This window comes from Nicotiana tabacum, chromosome 24 (assembly GCF_000715075.1).
Source record: "Nicotiana tabacum cultivar K326 chromosome 24, ASM71507v2, whole genome shotgun sequence".
In the NCBI taxonomy this organism is placed as follows: Eukaryota; Viridiplantae; Streptophyta; class Magnoliopsida; order Solanales; family Solanaceae; genus Nicotiana; species Nicotiana tabacum.
Window position 1 is genome coordinate 36,952,082 of NC_134103.1, and position 21,776 is coordinate 36,973,857.

The following is a 21,776-nucleotide window of genomic DNA, read 5'->3' on the forward strand; positions in this document are numbered from 1 at the left end:
TGATTCATGGTTATTTGTAGTTATCTCATCCAATAAACTTCAGTTCAATAAAGGTATTCTCTCGTGCAACATTTCATGATAGAACCATGTGCCTAAGAGGGCGAGGACCTTAATAGCCATAATTCTTCACCCGGTTCTACCTCTACCTTTGGTCGAAATATTTATTATTGTGGGCAGTCTAGTTGTAGTCTTCTCCTAAAGTTGCTAAATTGCTCGACGCAAATAACTATAGTACTATACCTACTGTAGAAAACTTCACATTTCAAAGCACCTAATCCATTTATCATAAACAATATTCCATCCTTTAAGATTGAGAAATAAACTACTCAAAGAAAAATCAAGATCTTGCTAACGTGGCTACTACACTACTCTAAAGAACACCTAATAAGTAAAGAGAAACCACATACTGGAAGCCTCCTGTTATTCTGTAGGATGAGAACAAGTGCCCCAATATTTGTGACTGAGATATAAACTCAGACCGGGCTCCAAAAAAAGAGTGAGACACAAGATATTGAAGTTATAATATAACTATTTTTCTTCCGTTTGAACTTTTCTTTTGTATTCAAACAAACACACACAAGGAAATCGTTATTTTTCTTGTGTTTCCTTTATTTTATCTTTTCTAAAACTCAACTGCTCATTGCTCTTTTGGTGTTCAAAAGGATACATAAGAAGATATAGCAGTAAAGGGCGAGCGAGTCACTAAGCAATTGCTTGTATGACAGGAATTAAAAAGGAACACACACTGATTCGATTACATTTTCTCCCTCTTTTTGTATGGCAGAGTTTATTTTTGCTTTCTTGTATACTAATCAAGCAATCAACTACTCAATTCCGAACTGATTGGATTAGTAATTATTTCATTCTAATAGTGAATTCATATAAATAGCTATTTGAATCTAACTATCGCAAGCGCAAAGAAAATGCAATTTTTTAACATGCTTCTAGGTTAACATCCTACCGATTGTACTGCAGACAATTCCCAGCACAGTGCATCGCTAACGTCTTCTTAAGTTGATTTTTTAGTGTCAATAAATTGGAAAGCTGGTTTTATTTAACCACCAATTTGATAGTTTATACAGGCAAAATTTACTTATAAAAATGTATGCAAAAACAATCTATGCATTATGGAAATAGCAAAAGAATCCATCTCAAATACACACAGGCCATCAGCCTTTGAGAAATATGTTAAAGCCTCAAATACCCTAATTATCGCCAAATAAACTGACAGAAAATAATTGAAACAACCTCAACGCACAAGTGAGAAAACGAGAAGCACATAAGCTAATAATTGGAAAATTAATTGACAGAGAACAAAGATAACAAATTCAACATTCACCTAAGATGAAGAGGTCAGAGATCGAATAAAGAAACAAAGGTATTTGATGATATATACGATCAGCAAAAAATATAGTAGAAGCGAGAAGAAAAATATAGCAAACAGTTAGTAATTCAAGTGAAGCGGTCTCCTCGTCCTTGCTAAGTCAACTAATAAGTTTGATCGTTCAAGTATTTTTTCAAAACAATAGAGAAGATAGAAATATGCATAAGAAATTTAACAAATATGGTAATTCATTGAAGAATTTTCTCAAACACCTAGAGAACTTTAATAGAAATGGTATTTGTTCAAGAATTGTCTCAAATATTCCTGAAGACAAATACAGATAAAGATGAATCAAGAGATGGTAGAAGGGATACCCAACAGAAAATACGATTGACGGAATAAATCAAGAGATGGTAGAAGGGATACTCACCATAAAATACCATTGATTGACGGAAGAAAACATACTGCAATACAAACTTTTGCTACTGAGACAATGCCTCACGTGCGCACTATATTGTCCACCTCAATATTTTTGTTCTGTAAATAAAGAATCGTAAAAAGAAATAAGTTCGAGTAAAGGCGCATACAATGGGAAATGTTTTTTGTAATAAAGTAACTCGGAAGAACCATAAAACAGATATACCTTAATGATTTTGGAAGATCCAATATATGCTGCTTTACTAATCATCCTTCATTCTAGAATTGTAAAGCATAGATAGACAGTAAACCCTCCTCCTTTTTTCGGGCTTGGGACCGGCTGTGGTGCAGTAGTGTAACCGAAACACAGGCGGAGTTAAAAACTTGGTTTTTTCATTGTTGACCTAAAGATCATTAGGTCTCGTATGAGAAAGCTTTCTGAATAATTTCGTCATAAATCACATTATATGTTGAATGATCATCAGTACTATCCGTTGTAGATGGTCGAATCAGTATTTTAACACAGTTTGAACTTTTCGCTCTTGATAAAGCAACATAAAGCTGACCATGAGAGAAAATAGGTTCACGTAAGTAAATTCCAACAAAATCTAATGTTTGACCTTGATCTTTGTTTATGGTCATAGCAAAGCACAACCGTAGGGGAAATTGTGTTCTCTTAAATTGAATAGGTATTTTTTCATCTTGTGATGTTAACAATGGTATTCTCAGAATAAATAAATGTGTATTTTTGAAATCACCACTTTCAATTTTAGCACTTATGACATGTGTTCTAAAGTCACAGCATGTTAACCGTGTACCGGTGCATAAACCTTCGCAAGGATTTAGATTTCGTAATAATATAACAGGACAATTTTCCTTTAAAGTTAACTTATAAGGCGGTAAACCAGGAGGTTCTAAACTATGTAGAAAATCTTTAAACTGGCTTTGATCGTTCGGGTCAATAGTTTCATCTACTGCAACAAATATTTTAGACCTTTGTTGGAATTTAGTGATCAACATATTATTTATTTCGTTTACAAAGTCATTCTTCATTGTTAAAATAGCACGAGAGGTTATCATAGATGAATCAGGAGAAAATGCATGCAAATCAGGATACGTTACACTAAACAATGCATCTAAGAATTCTTCTTCAGTCGTAAAAGGAATAACAAAAGAATCAGGAATCTCTATTTTGTCTTCACAGTTAGTTCTTTCTGTTCCATTTCCAATTCAGAGTAAATATTCACAAAAAGAAGGATCTGTTCTTGCGCGCATATTTTCAGATAGGCATAATTTCTCAAGCTTATTCCAAATTTCAGAATACAATAAGCTTTCATAAATAAAATCTTTTCTTTTTCCATTTCGAACAACTGGTAGAGTTTGTCTAAAGTCACCTCCAAATACGACAACTTTACCACCAAACATTGTATCGACGTCCATAATATCTCTTAGAAGTGCATCAAGAGCTTCAATCATATTCTTTTTTGCCACTGATGCCTCATCCCATACAATTAATTTCGCATCTCTAATTAGACATGCCAGCGAACTCTGTTTACTAATGTTGCAACGAAAATTATCATCTATATCAATAGACATTTTGAACCGTGAGTGAGCAGTCCATCCTCCTAGAAGGATAGAAGCTGCCACACTAGAAGTTGCAGTTGCTAAAGCTATAAATCCTTGAGACCGGATTGTTGCTAATAATGCACGGTATAAAAAAGTTTTACCTGTTCCTCCAGGACCATCGACGAAGAATGTTCCTTGTTTTTCAGAAAATACTCTATCAATTATTGTATTATATGAGCGTAATTGTTGAACATTCAATCTCTTCGGTAAAAGTAAATCTTGTTCACTAACAATTATATTTCTTTCAAAATGAATATCCTTTGCATCCTTTGCAGTTTCGGAAGCTCTAATATTCTTTGGAATAAGCTTATACTCATTTATGTCATATCCCATAGAGTGCAAGATATCATTGATATGGCTTAAAACCTTATGTCGAACACATTTTTCTTCAAAATCAGAGAAATGTTTAAAGTCTTCGGACATTGAATCTTCAAACATTTCCCATAATTTTTTTGGATCAGCAGGATTGCAATATACTAACAGTGTGGCAACTAAACGTCTCAAGCTATATGGCATTTGATAGCTTACAGCCTCTAACATACATTCAATTAGACTATTGCTACAGTATAATAATCCTCTTTTTTATGCTGATTCTCTAAATGTACTACAGGGTACCTCGCTAACAGTGCGAAGATTTTCATATGATTTAGGTCCTCTCACGTTCATCAATAATAACCTGAGATAATACCTCTCTTCTTCTATTGGATGACATGTTACAACACGTCCAATTACGTTACGTTTTTGCCAACGTGTCCACGTTCTATATGCCGGAGACCATACAAAATGTTCTGGAAATTCCTTATACAATAATTGCATAGCTATAGCATGTTCATTACTTCTATTCATAGCAAACAATTCAGTCAACATTATTTTTCTAATCATCGGATTATTTAAAATTCGATTCACAGTTTCACTACTTTTAAAAGAAATAAATTGTTGCCCTTCTAAATGTAATTGAAGATGACAAACAGTCAGAGTCATTTCACTAATAGGAAAACCAAATAAACGCCATGCCGCTTCTGGGGGTGTTACCTATCTAGCAGATCGATATTCTTTTATTTCATCTATTTCTTTATTGTTATGTATACAGAAAGCAATTTTATCATGTCCCTTGCAAATGTATTGGTAAATATATTTTACAACTTTAATATCAGAACAAACTTCAATATTCATATGACAATCAAACTTACAAAGTAAGTAAGGATTGTATGGGACAACCCATGAATTGTCCAAATATTATTCCCTTATATGTACAAGTTTACCTGTGCTTCGTCTTCTATAAATTGGATACAAATTCTTTCCTTTTGATGTTTGCTCAGCAAAATCTTTTGGATAATTAAATTTACAAAGCCCTCTTTTTCCCATACATGAATTTGTAGGATTTAAATCACTACACGGTCCGTGCATCATATGCTGAAGCACACGTGAATAAAGGTGCTCTTCAGTATTACAATCAGGCAACTCCGCACAAACAAACTTATCATAAGATTCAGGTGCTAATAATTTGTATTCACCAGTAAGTATGATAATAAAATGAGCATGTGGAAGATCACGTTTTTGAAATTCTATAGTATACATAAAAGTAGCAACTTTTCCAAAGATTTGTTTTTCAAGATATCTGCTTTTAATTCTTTTACTTTTGCTCTGAATACTCGTGATATTAAATCAGGTCTATTTTGAGTTTCATCCGTTGATAACAAGTGTTGTTTTATTTCTGACCAAGATGGATTACATGTCATAGTTAAAAAAATATCAGGTTTTCCAAATCGTTGCACTAATGCAATATCATCCATATACCGTCGATGCATATCCCTTGGCCCTCCTATGAAAGTAACAGGGAGGAATGTTTTCTTGCCAATCTTGGAAGCTTCTGTTTCACCAAGTTTTAAAAAATCAATAAGTCCTTGTAGCACTAGCACATCCATTCGAAACAAATCTTGATTAAAAAAATAAAAATCTAATCTTTGTGTTTCTAGCTTTATGAACACATCTACTATGAATTGTTGAAATAATCTTCCACAATGTAGGACCTCATTTTTTTCATCTGAAATTTGTAACAATAATACTCACGATAAGAAACTGTCTCTCTTTTTCGTTTTCCTTTTTTCATAGTTTGAGCTTCCATATCAAGAAATCCATCAATGGAACACATGTTCTTTACACTCGGTAATTTTTCATTTTTACAATAACGTTGATCTGTTCATACAATTTTTTTTATACCACAATGCCACCCGTTTTGACCGTATGGAAATAATAACGGATATTGTAATGCATCATAACATCCATAATAATAGTTTACTGATTGAGTCTTGTCACTATGTGTGTAAATACGATATGAGGCGTAGAAACAATATTGGCAGCATTATCATGTACCCATATTTCAGCTACCTCTGTTGTAGTTGGTAGATTATATACATGTTGATCTGACTTTGGTTCACATTTAAGCGCGATATAGCAATCAGATAGTTTCGGAACGTTTGTCAAGGATTTTAAGAAAATGGAATATGGATTAATTGAGAGCACATGCATAAGCCTTTTTACAATTGATTCATTAATATTTCTCGAACAAGCCATTCTGTTAGCCAGTTCATTTTCGTTATCATAAAAGTATAATTGCATATTCTTTCCTTTTTTATCGAAAGGAAGTAAATCAGGTATAAAATGATACATTTGTCCCTGAACTCGAAACATATATATACCATGATATCTCCTCGCTAAATCTTTATCATTGGTTACACCAAGTGACGTAAAGACAAACATATTGTTGTATGTTCTAATGTAGGTTCGAAAGTGCTTAGCTTCTTTAGTGTTACCTGTGTACAAGTCTGATAATTCATTAGGTAGGTCATATGAAACTAACTTAACTGACCCGCTGCCATAGCAAAATCCAGGGGGTTCATATTGAAACCTTTTTGCATTGTAAAATTTACAGTTTGGAACATCTTTTAATCGTGCATAATCCACATGTTTGTCATTATTTTTCTTATGGATTAATTTGCTGAAGGTATGACCTGTATGTTGTAAGTATTGTTAAAAATAAAGACATGGAAAATATTCTACTAATGAATAGTGTTACTCTAGCGTCAAAGAAATACTAACCTTTGCCTGTGGCAGCGGGGAAGAAATTTTGTTGTCCCTTAGATGCACGCGATGTTGATCCTGGGGCACAACTTCTCACAATTTAGATGTACACCTAAGCCGTGATGTTCTAAGAAACATGTTCATAGACGTTCTAGGTTTACCTCTTTCAAAAACAGAAAACGGATGAGCGACATTGTTTCCCTTATCAAAAGAACTTGAGAAAGTATTAACATCGTGGTTGCTGCCAACTGCAACAAATATGAAACACATTTTACATTTAATATATTCAAGCAAACATGGTATAGCCTGCTCTGCTTATAAAATAATTACTTAGTAAAATATGAATATTTATCTGTCTGCTGCTACACTAACATAACATAAATAAAAAGCAATAATTCAGTCTAACCTTGGACGTCGGCAGAAGAAGGCTCTCTTATGATAAGTGCAGTATGTTTCCGAATCATAAGGTGACATTGATACATTACTTTTTCATCTGGATCAACTGCCGATTTTATGGAACTATTCCATTTTTGCCGTTCAAGTTCTTTGGTGCGGCGTTGTAGTAACATTGCCTCTTTTTTAGTAGGCAATATTTGTCCATAAATATTACGTCTTCTTACATTCTTGTCATAGTTTGTATGTTCTGCATATGGCCGTTTGTTTCTTTGGCCGGAATACATTTTTTCACAAGCTTATTAACGCAAGATAACTGCATTTATAACAATCAAACCAAAAAATGCGTCAGTAGACCCTAAGTAACACATTTTATTGTTCATTCTACTGCTAAATAATAGAAATGTAATAACCCGTTGGGGTTCAGTCTTTTAAAGAGAAATCCTTTAAAGAAAGTAGAATAACAGGGGGGAAAAATGAAGAGGACTTAGAATTCACAGAAGAAATCCAAAATAAATAAATTAATAAAAACAGACAACAAATCAGAAACCAACCTCACTATGTTTTCACTTTTCTGAAACGAATCTTAAGACTAAAATGAAGAAAATATTGCTAATCAAGCCAAAACCCCAAAGATCTGATATTTTTGCAGAAGAAGAAAAAGTAGAACAGAAAGCATAAATAAAATGAAATACTGGACTAATTGGAATAAACCTGCTCTTTGTGGTATATGAGAATCGGAAAAGGCCAAGTGCTCTAATTTCGTTGAATTATTAGGTGAAGTCGGCTAAATTTTGGGGCAATTGATGATGTCCTCTTTCCTTCCTTCGGTAATTTTTTGTTATTGCAAACAGATGTGGAGTAAGTTGTGTTGAATGGAGGTTTTAGGTTTGAAGAATTGGGAGTCCACGCATTGGCTAATGGCAGAAAGAGTCATCACTTGAGCTGTAAATTAATGAAATTACAAACATACCCCAGACAAAGTTAAATATTCAAGGGAACACACACGTTGACGGAGAGGTGCCTGTGTTCCCTCTTCTAATAAGTAGGAATATATATATATATATATATTCTGTGCACAAAACCAACAACAAAATCAAAGTTCTCTCTTTTTTGTAATCTTATGAGATTTGATCATGTTTTCTGCAGAATATCTTCATATTTCTCACTCAGCTTTGTGAAGGTATACATGGCAGTTTTATTGTTTTCATAATTCCAATCACGAATCAAGTTCGCCATGTATTCCACCAAAGGACGAATTGGTTAGTCTCTTGCACTTTTATTTGCTGCATTTATCGATTCTGCAATGTTAGAAGTCATAGTTGTTGTTCTATTGACTGTTGAATGCGCTATTGACCATCTATCATATCCGATTTTTAGTAAATATGGTCTAACCCTCTTGTCAAGGTCATCAATTTCACTCATATGATGCTCAAACTCTTCAATCGTCAATGCATTCGTAGCTGCAAAAAATAGATCCTTCATAAGCAGTTGATTCTTCTTGAACTTCACTTTTATGTTGTTCCACAAGTGGAAAATGCATACACAGTGAGGCACAGTTGGATCCACTGTTGAAGTTGCCTTTTCTATGCTTTCATGTCTGTTAGATACTATGCATATTCCTTCTCTTACACCGTATGTCTCTCTGAATCTTTCGAAGAAACCATTCTCAAGATGCATCGTTCTCTGGATCATCAATAGAGTATGCAAGCGGGAAAATTTTACCTGCGTCCATACATGTGCTCTATAAGCAGACATCAATTATGCGAAATATTGTATATGCTATATTATTACCAATAAGTATATTGTATGTATGGTGTTGTATTAATTTATAAGTGAAGTACATATTTATTCAGAACTAAGATAGTCTCATTTCTATTCATTCTCTTACAAGTAAACACAAAGCTTAGAAGGAGCAGATAATTTAAACTCATCAATATTTTAAAATTACATGCAGCATATTGTGTTGAAGCGGTGATTATTGTTCCTCTATATGTAAATTTTAGAAAGCTTCCATCAACAACGACGATTGGTTTGCAATACTCCCACCCTTTGATCGATACATAAATAGCTACAAATAAATACAAGAATGATCCATCATCAGTTTTCTCTAATCTATATACAGACCCGAGATTTGTATGCATCAACATATAAAGGTAGTTAGGAAGCTCTCCATATGATTTGCTTGAGTTCCCTCGCACCATTTCAAGCACCTTTTCCTTCGATCTCCAAGCTTTCATATAATTCACGTCGAAACCATGAATTTTTTTCATGTCACGCCTTACATATGCTGGAGTATACACAGTCTTCGGATCAACATACTTATCTTGTATAAGATATCCTATGAAATCTGATGTAGCGTCACGTTGAGTATACATTCGTTCTTCGACCCTACAATTGTGAATATTATTGAACTTCCTCACTTTGAATATCTTAGTTTTGTTCAGTCTGGAAGATACAAAATTCCAATTACACATGTCGTCTACACATACGAGACAATACCTGTTCAAAGAAAAATATGATATATTGAATATGAAAACATTATATTTTATACCTATAAGAAATATAATATATACAACAACTTAACATGTAATACTTTTATACTAATTCTATCTAAATAATACACGCATACATATTTTCAATATAGTATATACATGTTTTAACATTTCAGTATTGCAAGGAACAAATTTATATAACAATACTAAATATACCTTTTTGTACAGGAACTCTGAACTGAAAATTCTCACGGATTGCGCAGTGTTTCATAACACTTATAAGGGTTTCTTTGTCTTGGTACAACTGACCTTCTTCGATGTTTTGATTTGATGGGTCTCAAATTATATTATGTTGAGCTTCATCTATGCCGTCGAAGTCTTTCCCATTACATATCACCCTTATTGCTCCATTTTCCAGCAAATCTGGTATATTTAAATCATTTACGCGATGTGATGATGTCGCAGAACTGTTTGCTTTCACATATTCTCTGTCGACTACATTGTCCTTGAATGTTATGCATAGCAGATACGAAGTGATCTCTGCCTTTTTCATCTTTAAATCTATATACAATTATAAATTCATGTCGTTTGATATGGAAATTGGTGGATACCCTTCCCGAACAATGTACTTAATTTCAATCAACTTTGTACAAGTCTCACCTTTGATCTGCTTCGATATTGTCGTGATCAACCCTTCAAAATTGCAGCTCGAATTGATCAAAATCCCTTCAGCATCAAATTTAACATATCTGCGATTGTCTTGCCAAACTCCATTGTATTGAATCAGAATTGATACATTCACCATTGTTTGTTAGAGTACAATATCCTACCTTAAGTATACAAAGATGGAGATTCAGGGAGAGACGATGCAAGAATCGATAATTTCCATACCAACTACGGCTATTACCTATTTTTAGGGAATATGGAGCGTTTGTTAAGAGGTAGTGTTGTAGTGGTAACCTAATATGTTTATATTGATAATTAATAATTAACAAATTAGAGAATATTTAGGGCCTAAATATACGTTTCAGATTACTATACCCCTGGAAAAATTTCATACGTTACTTAAAGGATTTGATGACATTCCCCTTAAATAGGGATAATTACCATATGTTTAGAGTATATTTATAACATATGTGTTGTACAATTTGTAATTCAAAACCAAGTTGTATATTATGGAATATTTTACAAATCCTTAAGTAACTATGAAAATTTCCCTATGATCATCTTACTTTCCAGAATGGGTTGGGCTGAAGAGAGTACTGCGCAAGTTAGGATAATCTTGGTAAATAGCGACTTTTTAGGTCGGCTATTTGAGTTTAGTCATATTTTAAATTGTCTTGGTAAGTAGCCACTTATTAATGTAGAAATACAAGTCTGGACAAAAATACCCCTATCTAAAACACGGAACAACTTCAGGAACGACTACTGCACTTTGAATACTTACAAGTTCAAAATCAGAAATTGTTCCTGGAGTTTGAATGACCTGAAGCAGTAGCTCTCAATTGTTGACGTATAATAAATTCAAAAAACATGAATCATTCTTGGATTTGTTTCTGAATTTTGCACTATTAAAATTTCAAAATCAGTAATAGTTTCTAAATTTTGTATTTAAAGGTTAAAAATTATTGAAGTGTAATGTGAATTCAAAAATCATGAATCATTTGCACTAGTAAAGTTTAAAAAATAAGCAATTTTTCTGGATTTTGTGTTTAAAGGTTAGAAATTGCTGAAGTATAATGTAAATTCAAAAATCATGAATCGTTCCTCGATTTTGTAACGACCCGTCGGTTGCTTTGAGCTTTAGTATTTCATTCGGTAGTTTGAGACTTTGAGTAGCTTCAAATGATGTATTATGAGTTGCGTGTATAGTCGGTTTTGGTTTTCGAGTAGTTGGAGATTGATTTGGAAGAATGAATCTCGATTTGGAAGCTTTAAGTTGGATGATATGACCAAGGTTTGACTTTTGGGTAAACGGTCTCGGATTCATATTTTGATGGTTCCGATGGGTTCTTATGGTGATTTTTGACTTTGGTGCATGTTCGGATTTGGATTTGAAGGTTCCTAGGTTGATTCGACACTATTTACCGAAAATTGGCAATTTGAAAAACTTAAAAGTTAATAATTTTGACCAAGAGTTGACTTTGTTGTTATTGGACTCCAATTGGTGATATGAGACTTTGGATAGGTTTATATAGTTGAGTTGAACTTGTGTGCAAAGTCTGCAAGTAATCCGAAGGGTGTAAGTTTGATTCGGACACTCTTTTGAAGGAATGGAGATTTAACAACTTAAGAGAAATTCTATTCGGTGTGAGCCTCGATTCTGTGTTATGATGTTCTCGTGGCTTTTTTGAGCGTTTGGATAATGTATTTGTACTTGTTGGATGGGGTTCCGAGGGACTCGAGTGTGTTTTGGATCATATGTTGAGAGACTAGTTAAGTTAAGGATTTGGAGTTTGGCCACAGTCAATATCAAGTCAAAACGACCTCTTTTCGGTGTTCACGAGCAGTTTCATAGCGTATTTTATGATTGAAATGCATATATAATTTGTGTCCGGGAGGTTCCGAATGAGTTTTGAGTGCTAAAACGAAGATTTTATAATTGCTAATTTTCTAGTACAACAATTCCAAAAATAACAATTATACCCCTGAAATTTTCAAACGTCCTTGAAAATTTCAAAACGTCATATCTCCCTCATTTTAAGGCAAAATTGGGTAATTAAAAAGGCTATCTTGAGTGTAATCTCACAAGGAGTATATTGGGCTTATCAAATGTGAGTTTCAGGATCAACTAGGATCTAATTCGGGCTGGGACATCTGCTGTATTATTTTTTACTTGTTTCAATATTTAGTTACTTTTTCTCACAAGGTTTTGGAGTTCGGGAAGAAGCAATTTTTTGTAGAATTTCATCTACTTCATTGGGGTAAGTAAACATAACTTGAATTTATGATTATAATATAAATCTATCTTTGATGTTGGCTCTAAATCAAGGAATCTTAAAGAAGAAAAGATGGTTTTGGCTTAAAAGATAAGAAAGTGCATTTTGAGGGTTTTGGGAAAACCTTTCTAAAGTGAAAAATAGAGATTTGAACTCCGATTTGGATCCGGGTTTGGATGAAACTTGTATATTTGGACTCGTATTCGAATGGATGATCGGGATTTGTAACTTTAATCGAGTTCCGGGAAGCGGGCTCGGGCTGACCTTTTGATTGACTTTGAGTATTTGATTAAGGATTCGACCTTTATCTTTTGGGTTTGATTTCTATGGCATTATTTGATGTTATTGAGTTGTTTTTGGCAAGATTCGAGCCGTTTGGATGTTTATTTGTACGGGAAGGCATTATTAGAGTATTGAGTTGACTTGTTTGAGGTAAGCGTCTTGCCTAGCTTTGGTTGAGAGATTTTTTTCTAAGAATTGGTATTATTTTCTATATGCGGAGATGATGTATATATGAGGTGATGAGTGTATATACATGTGCCATGGATATCCATGCCCGAGATAGATTTTAGATTACTTTATGCCTTGTTTGGTTGTGTGTTCTACTAGATTCTATGTATTATTCAATTTATTGACTACGTGAGCGTAATAAACCATGCTAGTGCTAATGTTACGACTGTTGGTGCCTTAGTTTGAACATGATGAACTAATCTTGAGATTTATGCTACACTAGCCTTGGAGGTAGATACACGTATGTTATGATCACACATCCGTATTTGTTCTTGTGTTGTGTCTTGATTGGGCGTGTGCACTCTGCGACACATATGTGATCCTTTGTATGACTACTTGAACTTGATTATTATAATTGATTTAGCCGTAGTCATATTTTATATGTTGAACCCAATCCGCAATTTTGTTGTTATCATGTCCTTGTGCACTTTATTAATAAGTTATAATGATATGCTTCTCTATAAAAATTTATTGTTTTACATTGTTGTGATTGTGGCACGAGGTCTTTGCCGTGCGATTGCGATGATATTGTGGCACATGTGGACATGTTGAGCGAATTGATTAGGGGTGTCATCATGAGGTCTTTGTTGTACGATTGTGTCTATTATTGTATGCGTGGGGTGAAATAAGAGTGTTGTTTTCTTGAGTTACCTATGTGACGAAATAAGGGTGGTGATATGCGCATGTAGCGAAATAATAAAGGATGCGGCGAAATAAGGGTGACATTGTTGATGATGTTATGTGATGATTTGGGGGAGTCTTTCTTGATGTTGTTTATGTGTTGCAACGAGTTTGATATTCTGATCATATGCATGTTTTCTTAAAACTCTGTCTTGTATTTTTAATGAGTTGTTAGTTGAATTTGACATGCTATCACATGCTCGCACTTCTACTTGATGATATTTTGACAAATATGGGTTTCTCTACATTGAGTTGGTATCTCATATTTTTTTGTTGAGTTGTTGGTAGCATATCAGATTGATGTGATACGGAAGTTGTCATAATGCATTGATATATTTGATTCTTGAAAAGTTCTCTTGAATGTGTTATTTGGTAATTGATACAGAATCGAATCATGTTGGGCATAAGTTTACAGTCATGTGTGAGTATTGAGCACATATATTACATGGTTCATACCTCTTTGGGAGCGGGATTGGTGCATGTTGTATTTGTGGAACATGTCTAATTGGTAGAGTTATTTATCACCCTATTCCAGTTGTGCACCTTTACTGTTGATATTCTTTATTCCGTAACTGTCTTTCTGGAATATATTTCTATATATTATACATGTTACTGAGCTGCACAGGTTCTGTAAAGTGAGCATTTTTTGACTTAAAAATCTCGTCACTACTTCTGTGAGGTCAGTCAAGATACTTACTGAGTGCATGAGGTCAGTTGTACTTATACTACACTTCTGCCCCTGCGTGCAGATTCTTGGAGCTGAGCTGTTGTAGATGACGAAAGCAGGCATTGAAGTTATAATTGCATCCCAGATTCAAGCTACCATCTTCCCATGGTAGATTATGATCTCATTTCTGGTTAAGTAACCTTCAAACATATGTTGTATTTATTTATTTCACCAACTTCGTAAATCTAAATTGTAGTGGCTCATGACTTATACTACCAGTCCTCGGGATAGTTGTATTGAACTCTTTCGCAGTTTTATTAATAATATTGATGATTCTGCATTATAGTAGTGACTTATACTATTTGGTTTACCTAGCGGGTTGGGATATGTGACATTACAAATCAGTGTAATTTTAGGTCGTGACACAATTTTAAGATTTTGCACTAGTAAAGGTTCAAAAATTAGTAATTTTTCCCGGAATTTGTATTTAAAGATTAAAAATTACTGAAATATAATGTGAATTCAAATATCATGAATCCTTCCTGAGTTTTTTTGTATTTTGTACTAGGAAAGGTTAAAAAATAAGTATTTTTTCTGAATTTTTTATTTAAAGGTTAAATCGGAGGGCCACGACGGTCACCCTGTGCCTTACTTAACCGAGTACCAACATAACATATCTTTCTTATCACACCATCATGGGTAAATGGGCAAGAAGGGCCATCACGAGATAACCAAAATAAAACATAAGGGAATACTAGACATTGGACAACCTAACATGATATAGAAACTTATACATGTGACATACGGGCCTATAAGGCCGACATGATTATTTGTACACTCAAAACATAGGCCAACAAGACCACACAAGTATCCATATATATGATATTTGTCTACAAGCCTCTAAGAGTACATAGACATCATAAAGGTCAAAACAAGGTCCCGCCATACTAATCAATACATGTCCAAATCATACTAACCAAATAAGCAACTCCGGAGCAAGTGGAGTGCACCAACACCTTCTGTTGAGCTGATAGCCTACTAGGAGAACTCTCAACCTGTCTATCGGGACCTGCAGGCATAAATGCAGCATCCCCGGGCAAAATGGACATCAATATAAATAAAGTACCGAGTATGTAAGGCATGAAAAGCAGTATATAAAAGACATAAAAGAATCATGGAGTAAAGGACTCAACCTGTAAGTCTGAATAGCTCTTTGAATCATGAAACATTTATAATGTCATGCATATGCGTATAAATTTCATACCATACATAGGTATATGCGTACATAACATCATCAAGCCTCTGAGGGCATCCCATCATATCATCTCGGCCTCTGTGGGCTAAATCATCAACGTATACCAGCTGATCAGGTGGTGGTTCGTATATAATGCCATAACCTTTCCCCATACCCCATATACATATACTATACGCGTATATAACACCATCTGGTTATGGGTCAATATACACGTATAAATGAATGCAATGTATAATGAAGTAAGTCAATAAGATCTCTCAGAATGTCATGAGACCCATGAATAGACGATATGATAGTAGGACATATGGGGAATCAAGAACATAGGCAACCCTAGTACTTCTAAGAATAGAATCATTTATGAAAGTTGCGTGCTTGCTCATTTCGTTTTATTAAATGGACCATGTGAAAAAATAAAGAAGGGGTAGCCTTAACATACCTCAAGTCGTCAATGCAACTCAACAACAAGCTTATGAAAACTAGCTCGCCAACCCTATAACAAAGAAATACATGTACAACTTAGATAGCGCTAGTATATCACGTATCTCAAACGATAACTCGATTCTAAAAAAAATGGGGAGTATTTCCCCTGATTTTATTGCTCCATCAAGCCTACTATAGGCGAGATACAAATATAATACAATCAGCATCTCAAAAACAAGCCAACTATAATTCGGGACCTTCAATACAACAAAAACCCCAAATATACCATAACACACCTAATCAACAAGTTATCAATCAGTCTGGAATTGCAACGACGAGCGACCAACCTACTACCATACCACATGAGGTGTTTATCCATGCCCTTCATCATTCCAAACTCCATAAATCAGCAGCACAATAGGCCAACATGAGTGGACTACAAAATAATCTACTAAAAGTGAAATAAATCAAACTCACGGCTTCCGATCACCGTCCCGTGAGTTCTAACTATTAGGAAATGAATTTATCAACCTTCCTTGATATTTAAAAGCCTAAATACAGAAATTATACATTTTTTTAACTATGAAGTACCTTCCAAAACTCAAACTACAAAGAAAAAGAGAGGCGATATAGCGATACTTACGTCGTAGGGATCGTTCTAATGTTATCGCTTCTTGATTTCGTACTCGGGATGTTAATCTTATTTGAAACCCTAGAAGAAAGCTTAAGGATGTGTTTATGGGTGTTCTCTGTTCGTGTTCTATGGAAAAATGAAGATAAAGACGACCTATATATATATATCAGCTTTTGAAAAGTCAAAGAGATCCTAGCTTTTCACCCTAGCATTAGCTCTTCTTCCCATGCTTATATAGTTTTATCCGTATGTCGTATGAATGAACGGTTAAGAGTGTTGGAAACTATATTCAATGAACTTCAATTTGGTATATAATATGTCCAAAAAAGACCTCATATAGCATACGAAATGTATTGCTCAAAAAGCTTTAGTGACACACCTACTTGTCACCTATGCAGTCTGCGCAATCTCGCGAAACTGCAAATATCCCTCAACTCCGATGTCGTATCGACAAATGGCTTAATGTGTTATAAACTAGACTCGTAGATATTCAATTTGATATATTAATAATCCCTTTATTCCAAGTATATTGGGAGAAACGCTCCGCTACATTTGACCTAATTTGCAGCATATTTATGAATGTAATTTGTGATGGATGACCTTTGCCAACTTTTGTTTCAAAACTCGCTTGACTTCAAAACGTAATACACGAATATTATACGACTAAAATAACTCATAACATAACTGCCTTATCATGTTAAACACCCTATTCTTATCCCAAGAGTACATGTTATAATATTCCCATCTTGTCAACTTTCGGAGAAACTTATTTTCTTCAGTTTGTTTAGCTTCTAAGTCTTTCAACGCTCTTGGTACTTGTTATCCATGATCTTAATGATTTGTAACCTACAAGGTAACATGATTAACTTACCTTATGTACTTTAAAAAATAATCGCATTTCTAAGCTTACATCAATTGTCTTACGACGTACTCTTACGTACAAAAATATGGGGTGTTATATTATTTCCCCCTTTGGAATGTTCGTCCTCGAATGTTGACTGATGTTCTTATCAGTCTCATAACCTATAGATCTTGAGAATAATTTAATAGTGTCCTTTCCATCTAGGCAATTGTTCTGTGAATAAATTCAAAGGTCAGGGCATTCCCCCATTTATGCCTCTTTCTCACACACGACATGTGGTCGGAATTCTTCCAATCTCATAACCGTTGCTCCCTTCTGTCATGCTGCATGTACGAATTTGTCCTTGTATCTGCGCCTATGCTATCTTATCTCCTTTTTTCCTCCAATTTTTAGCCAATATCTAGGCCTCACTTTGTGAATATATGCAGTACTATGACAAGTTATCCCTCTGGAATCTGTATGTGTATTGAAGTTCTTCGCTCGGTTCTTTGTAGAACTTACGACTATTGATATATCATGTTCCATAGCCTCGGTTATCTATGCTTATGGCATTACTACAGCTAGGTAGGTCATACTATACCATAGCTCTTACTTCAGTTTATTATTACTAAGGTCTGCTACCCAACTCTAGGTTACTCTCTCGCTGCTTATCCTATATGTATAAATATAAGTCCTTTAATGCTTCCTCATTACTGTTCATCTTAATAATGACGGTCTAATCTTATCTCATACTTTGTAACTTTTATCCATTCATTATTGATTCACCTTAATGTTGATCCATAATCTACCATTGATAACTTGAAACCTCTTACATAATACATTGTCATTAGGGCTCACGTTGCATCGGGGAACATTTGAAGTGATTTTACTGATCCACCCAGGGACGATACTATACTTCAATAACCATATTTTATAGCATCCCATCGTGATTCATCTTATGGGGGTATTCTAATCCCGTGCAATTCTTGAAATCCCTTTTCTCAAAATCATTACTCAATCAAAGGCCTAAACGTCATCCTCTTATGTATCTCTATTACACCCTTATTCTACTACCAGGGCAGCATTTCATCTATTCTAATTTCTCCTAGTCTTAGACTCATCTGAGTTCATTCAGGCTATACTGAGCTTTCTATAACTTACGAAAACTATCAAATATCTTGTTGGGCTTAATCCCCAGGCCTTACCTATTCTCTTCACCTTCTCATTCACCTTTTCTTTCCTTACTCCTATCTACCTAAAACCATGTCGCTCTACCATACTTTAGCTTGTGACCTACATATATCTATTCATACTACTCGCAACCTTAATTTAACTTGCTAGCACCATAGATTTCCTTTCGTGCCTTCTCAGTTGCCTTTAAACATAAGCATTTACTTTTCCTGGTCGTTCTGCCACTTGCTGCATGAATGCTTGGCTTATCTTAGTGCTCGCGAATACTGAAATTTTCTGTAACGCATATGATCTTAAATATCCCTTTTGATATTTTTCTTCCCGTTCATTAGCCATGATAGGTTCCACTTTCTTATGGAGTGTATACAATATTGTAGTGAGATTGTTGTTACAAGATCATTTCTTCTTTATGTCACTATGCTTAAGTTGAAACCTTCTTCTTTATTTCCTCAACTAGTCTTTCATTGTAGTACTTAAGGGAGACCCTTTGACTCCTGTAAAGCTGCGAGCTTATTACATCGTATAGCCGAAATATTTTTGATGTTCTTACTCGCTTATAATTATCCTTAGATACTTACCTCCACGCCCTTATGCTCGTAGGGTTGATTGTAAGCTGGAATTTTGACTATCTCCCCAGTGGCATTTTCTTTTTTTCCCGTAACACTTATACGGTACCTTTAACTACCCCAACTCATATCTGAATATTTTTCAAGGTTCACGATGTCATCATATCTACGAGGCTGAATGCCCTACGTTGGGTTTCACTACGTTTATCTTGCATGATCTGTTAATTTATCTATATCCTCTTGTCTAGCCATAACTAGGCTCTTCCTGAATCAACTACTAGCTACTCGTTGGTCCATTCCCATATCTATATTCTGCGTAATCTCTCTTAGGTTATGTCCTTTGTCTTAACTTACCCCTCGCACTGAATCCTTATGTATCAAGTGCATATTTGAACTTATTTGTCAATAACATCTAGTGTTGGAAACCTTATTGCCTCTCCTCGGCGTCGTGCTTGCATAATGTTTTGGAGTCGTATCATATCTGTTGGATCTGAATAAATGCAATTTCATTCCTTTCGCCTTTCTACCATATTTTTTCTTTACTATTCCATAGTTACCTGAACCACATAACTCCGACTTAATACCATATCACACCATCTTCCCCCCTTTTAGAGGAGTACTAAGATTTATTGCAACGATGATCTACCTATAGATATTTTACCTCTTCATCTTTGGCATCTTTTTTACATCATCAATGACCCTTACTCGCCTTACGGTAAGCCTTATGTACCAGGGATAACTGAATTCCTTATGCACAAGGGTGATACCTAGTGTAACTGGAACACTTAGTCGTTTAAGCTTAACTCTGTCCACAGTGCTTGCTTTAGGGAAGCGTCTTCCTGAATGAACTTTAAAGGTTATTCTTTTGTTGACCATTCTATTATTGCCGGAACATTATCTCTAAAATTCTCACAATGCTGACTATTATCAAATCTTCTAATCCCTAATTCATGTTTAGTTTATCTTGTTCACTATCCCATACTGATTTCTATTACTCCGGGGGTCTAACTTTTCCTTTTGGTAATCACGTTGGACTCACCAACTTATTTCTCGAAATAAGGATATGACTTTAGGGCTTATACTCTTGTATTGTATCAAGGCCTGTATCCTCTTGTCTTTTCCTTCACTTGACTATAGACTCTGTCATTCTATCATATTTTGATTTACCATTATCACCCATTTATCACATCTTACTCATAATACTTTATTTACTCTCTTATTATTCTCTAGCAAATATTTCTGTCTATCACTTTATTCTGAAAACTTCAACAAAACATTCTTTTACTTTTAGCTCCCATTGCTTCATCGCACTGGCTCTTCGGGACGCCTAACATTCTCTCTCCTTTTTTTTTACTCGAGACGAGAGTCATACTAAGATAAATATTTATCCTTTCTAGGATTTCACTGCATGTGTTCTGAAATTTCTGAATATTCTAGTATTCATATCTGACTGTACTATTCTAGAGTGCACCATCTGTGTATCTCACAAGGAGAACTATTACCACGTTTGCAATATCCTTCGGAAATTTGTGAGCTAATGATAACAATCCATCCACAATTTTGGGTTACTCTAACCCAAGATGGATCCTGATATCCCATCCTTCTCTTAAACTATATTTGTTAGCTACCATAGGGCATAATTGATATCACGACCCAATTCCATTATAGGTCGTGATGGCGCCCAACAACGTTGTTAGGCAAGCCAACACTGATCAACTAGTGATTTCCCGCTTAGATAAATTTGTAAATGATAGCTTTTTCCTTATTTAAAAAAAAGATTTAGGAGTTTGCAATTTTAACATAAATAAATGGAAGCAATTAGTACTAATCGTAATCATATGAGCAAACCAAAATCATAAGTCTACTAGTGTGTGTGCCAAGACCTGGTGTCACAAGTATATAGGCAATCTAGTAGAATAAACAAAACAATGCTAGCCTAATGTCTGAAAGAAAATAGCTAGAAAATAAAAGAACATAAGAGAGACTCCAGCTGCTGCAGAACGGCTCAAAAGGACAGCTCACCGGGAAGTCTCGAGCTGGGAAAATAAGTCTACGCGCCGGACTGGTGGCCAGATGCACCTGCCTCAAATTCTGTACAATCAAGTACAAAAGTGTAGAGTGAGTACATAAAAATATGTACCCAGTAAGTATCTAGTCTAACCTCGAAGAAGTAGTGACGAGGGGTCGACTTCGACACTCACTAGGGCCAACAATATAATAATATGTGATTCTAAATAAGCATGATACACAGAACTAACAATAAACTCAGAACAAGAAATAACTGTACAATTCTTCCATCATATCTAAGAAACCAAAATACTTCCCTCATTTTAAACAAATGATCTCTAAAACAGTAAATTTATACCAATTATAAAAAGGGCTTCCACTTCTATTTTCACGCACAAATTTCACCGAGAATGTTCGGCCCGATCCAACATGAAAATGTAAAATGTGCACTGCCGAGGGTCGAACGACGCGAACCATAGATGCATCTGTTAACCTGCCGAGGCGAACGACCCGCTCCCATGAGAGTAGTGGAAATAGTCACCCCACTCGCGGAATATACTTGCGACGCGGTTAAATATAATTATAACGTAATTTTTCTCAATTCTTTTCAAAATATTAATTTACTTGAAACCTTTGAAATCATGAAATCCTCAACTTAGTTCCATTCAATGCAAATAAACAATTATGTTTAGATAACAGTACCCACACAGCATGGTGTAAGCCTAGAAC

General features: G+C 34.8%; 1 protein-coding gene across 5 annotated transcripts; it reads right to left on the reverse strand.

Annotated features, from left to right (window-relative positions):
* Positions 1–1,967: 1,967 nt before the first annotated feature.
* On the reverse strand, positions 1,968–7,858 carry LOC107802779 (ATP-dependent DNA helicase RRM3). 5 transcript variants are annotated; one of them, XM_075247213.1, is made up of 5 exons: positions 7,556–7,806; positions 6,855–7,157; positions 6,610–6,696; positions 6,467–6,526; positions 1,968–2,145 (listed from the first exon to the last, which is right to left on the reverse strand). In XM_075247213.1, the coding sequence occupies exons 2-5, from the start codon at positions 7,126–7,128 to the stop codon at positions 2,135–2,137; spliced, it is 432 nt and encodes a 143-aa protein (XP_075103314.1). In that variant the 5' UTR covers positions 7,129–7,157; positions 7,556–7,806; the 3' UTR covers positions 1,968–2,134. The 5 variants fall into 5 exon arrangements, with proteins under 5 accessions (XP_075103314.1, XP_075103313.1, XP_075103311.1 ...); XM_075247212.1 differs by having other exon boundaries at positions 1,968–2,081; positions 7,556–7,802; XM_075247210.1 differs by lacking the exon at positions 1,968–2,145 and adding an exon at positions 2,154–5,237 and having other exon boundaries at positions 7,556–7,858.
* Positions 7,859–21,776: the final 13,918 nt, after the last annotated feature.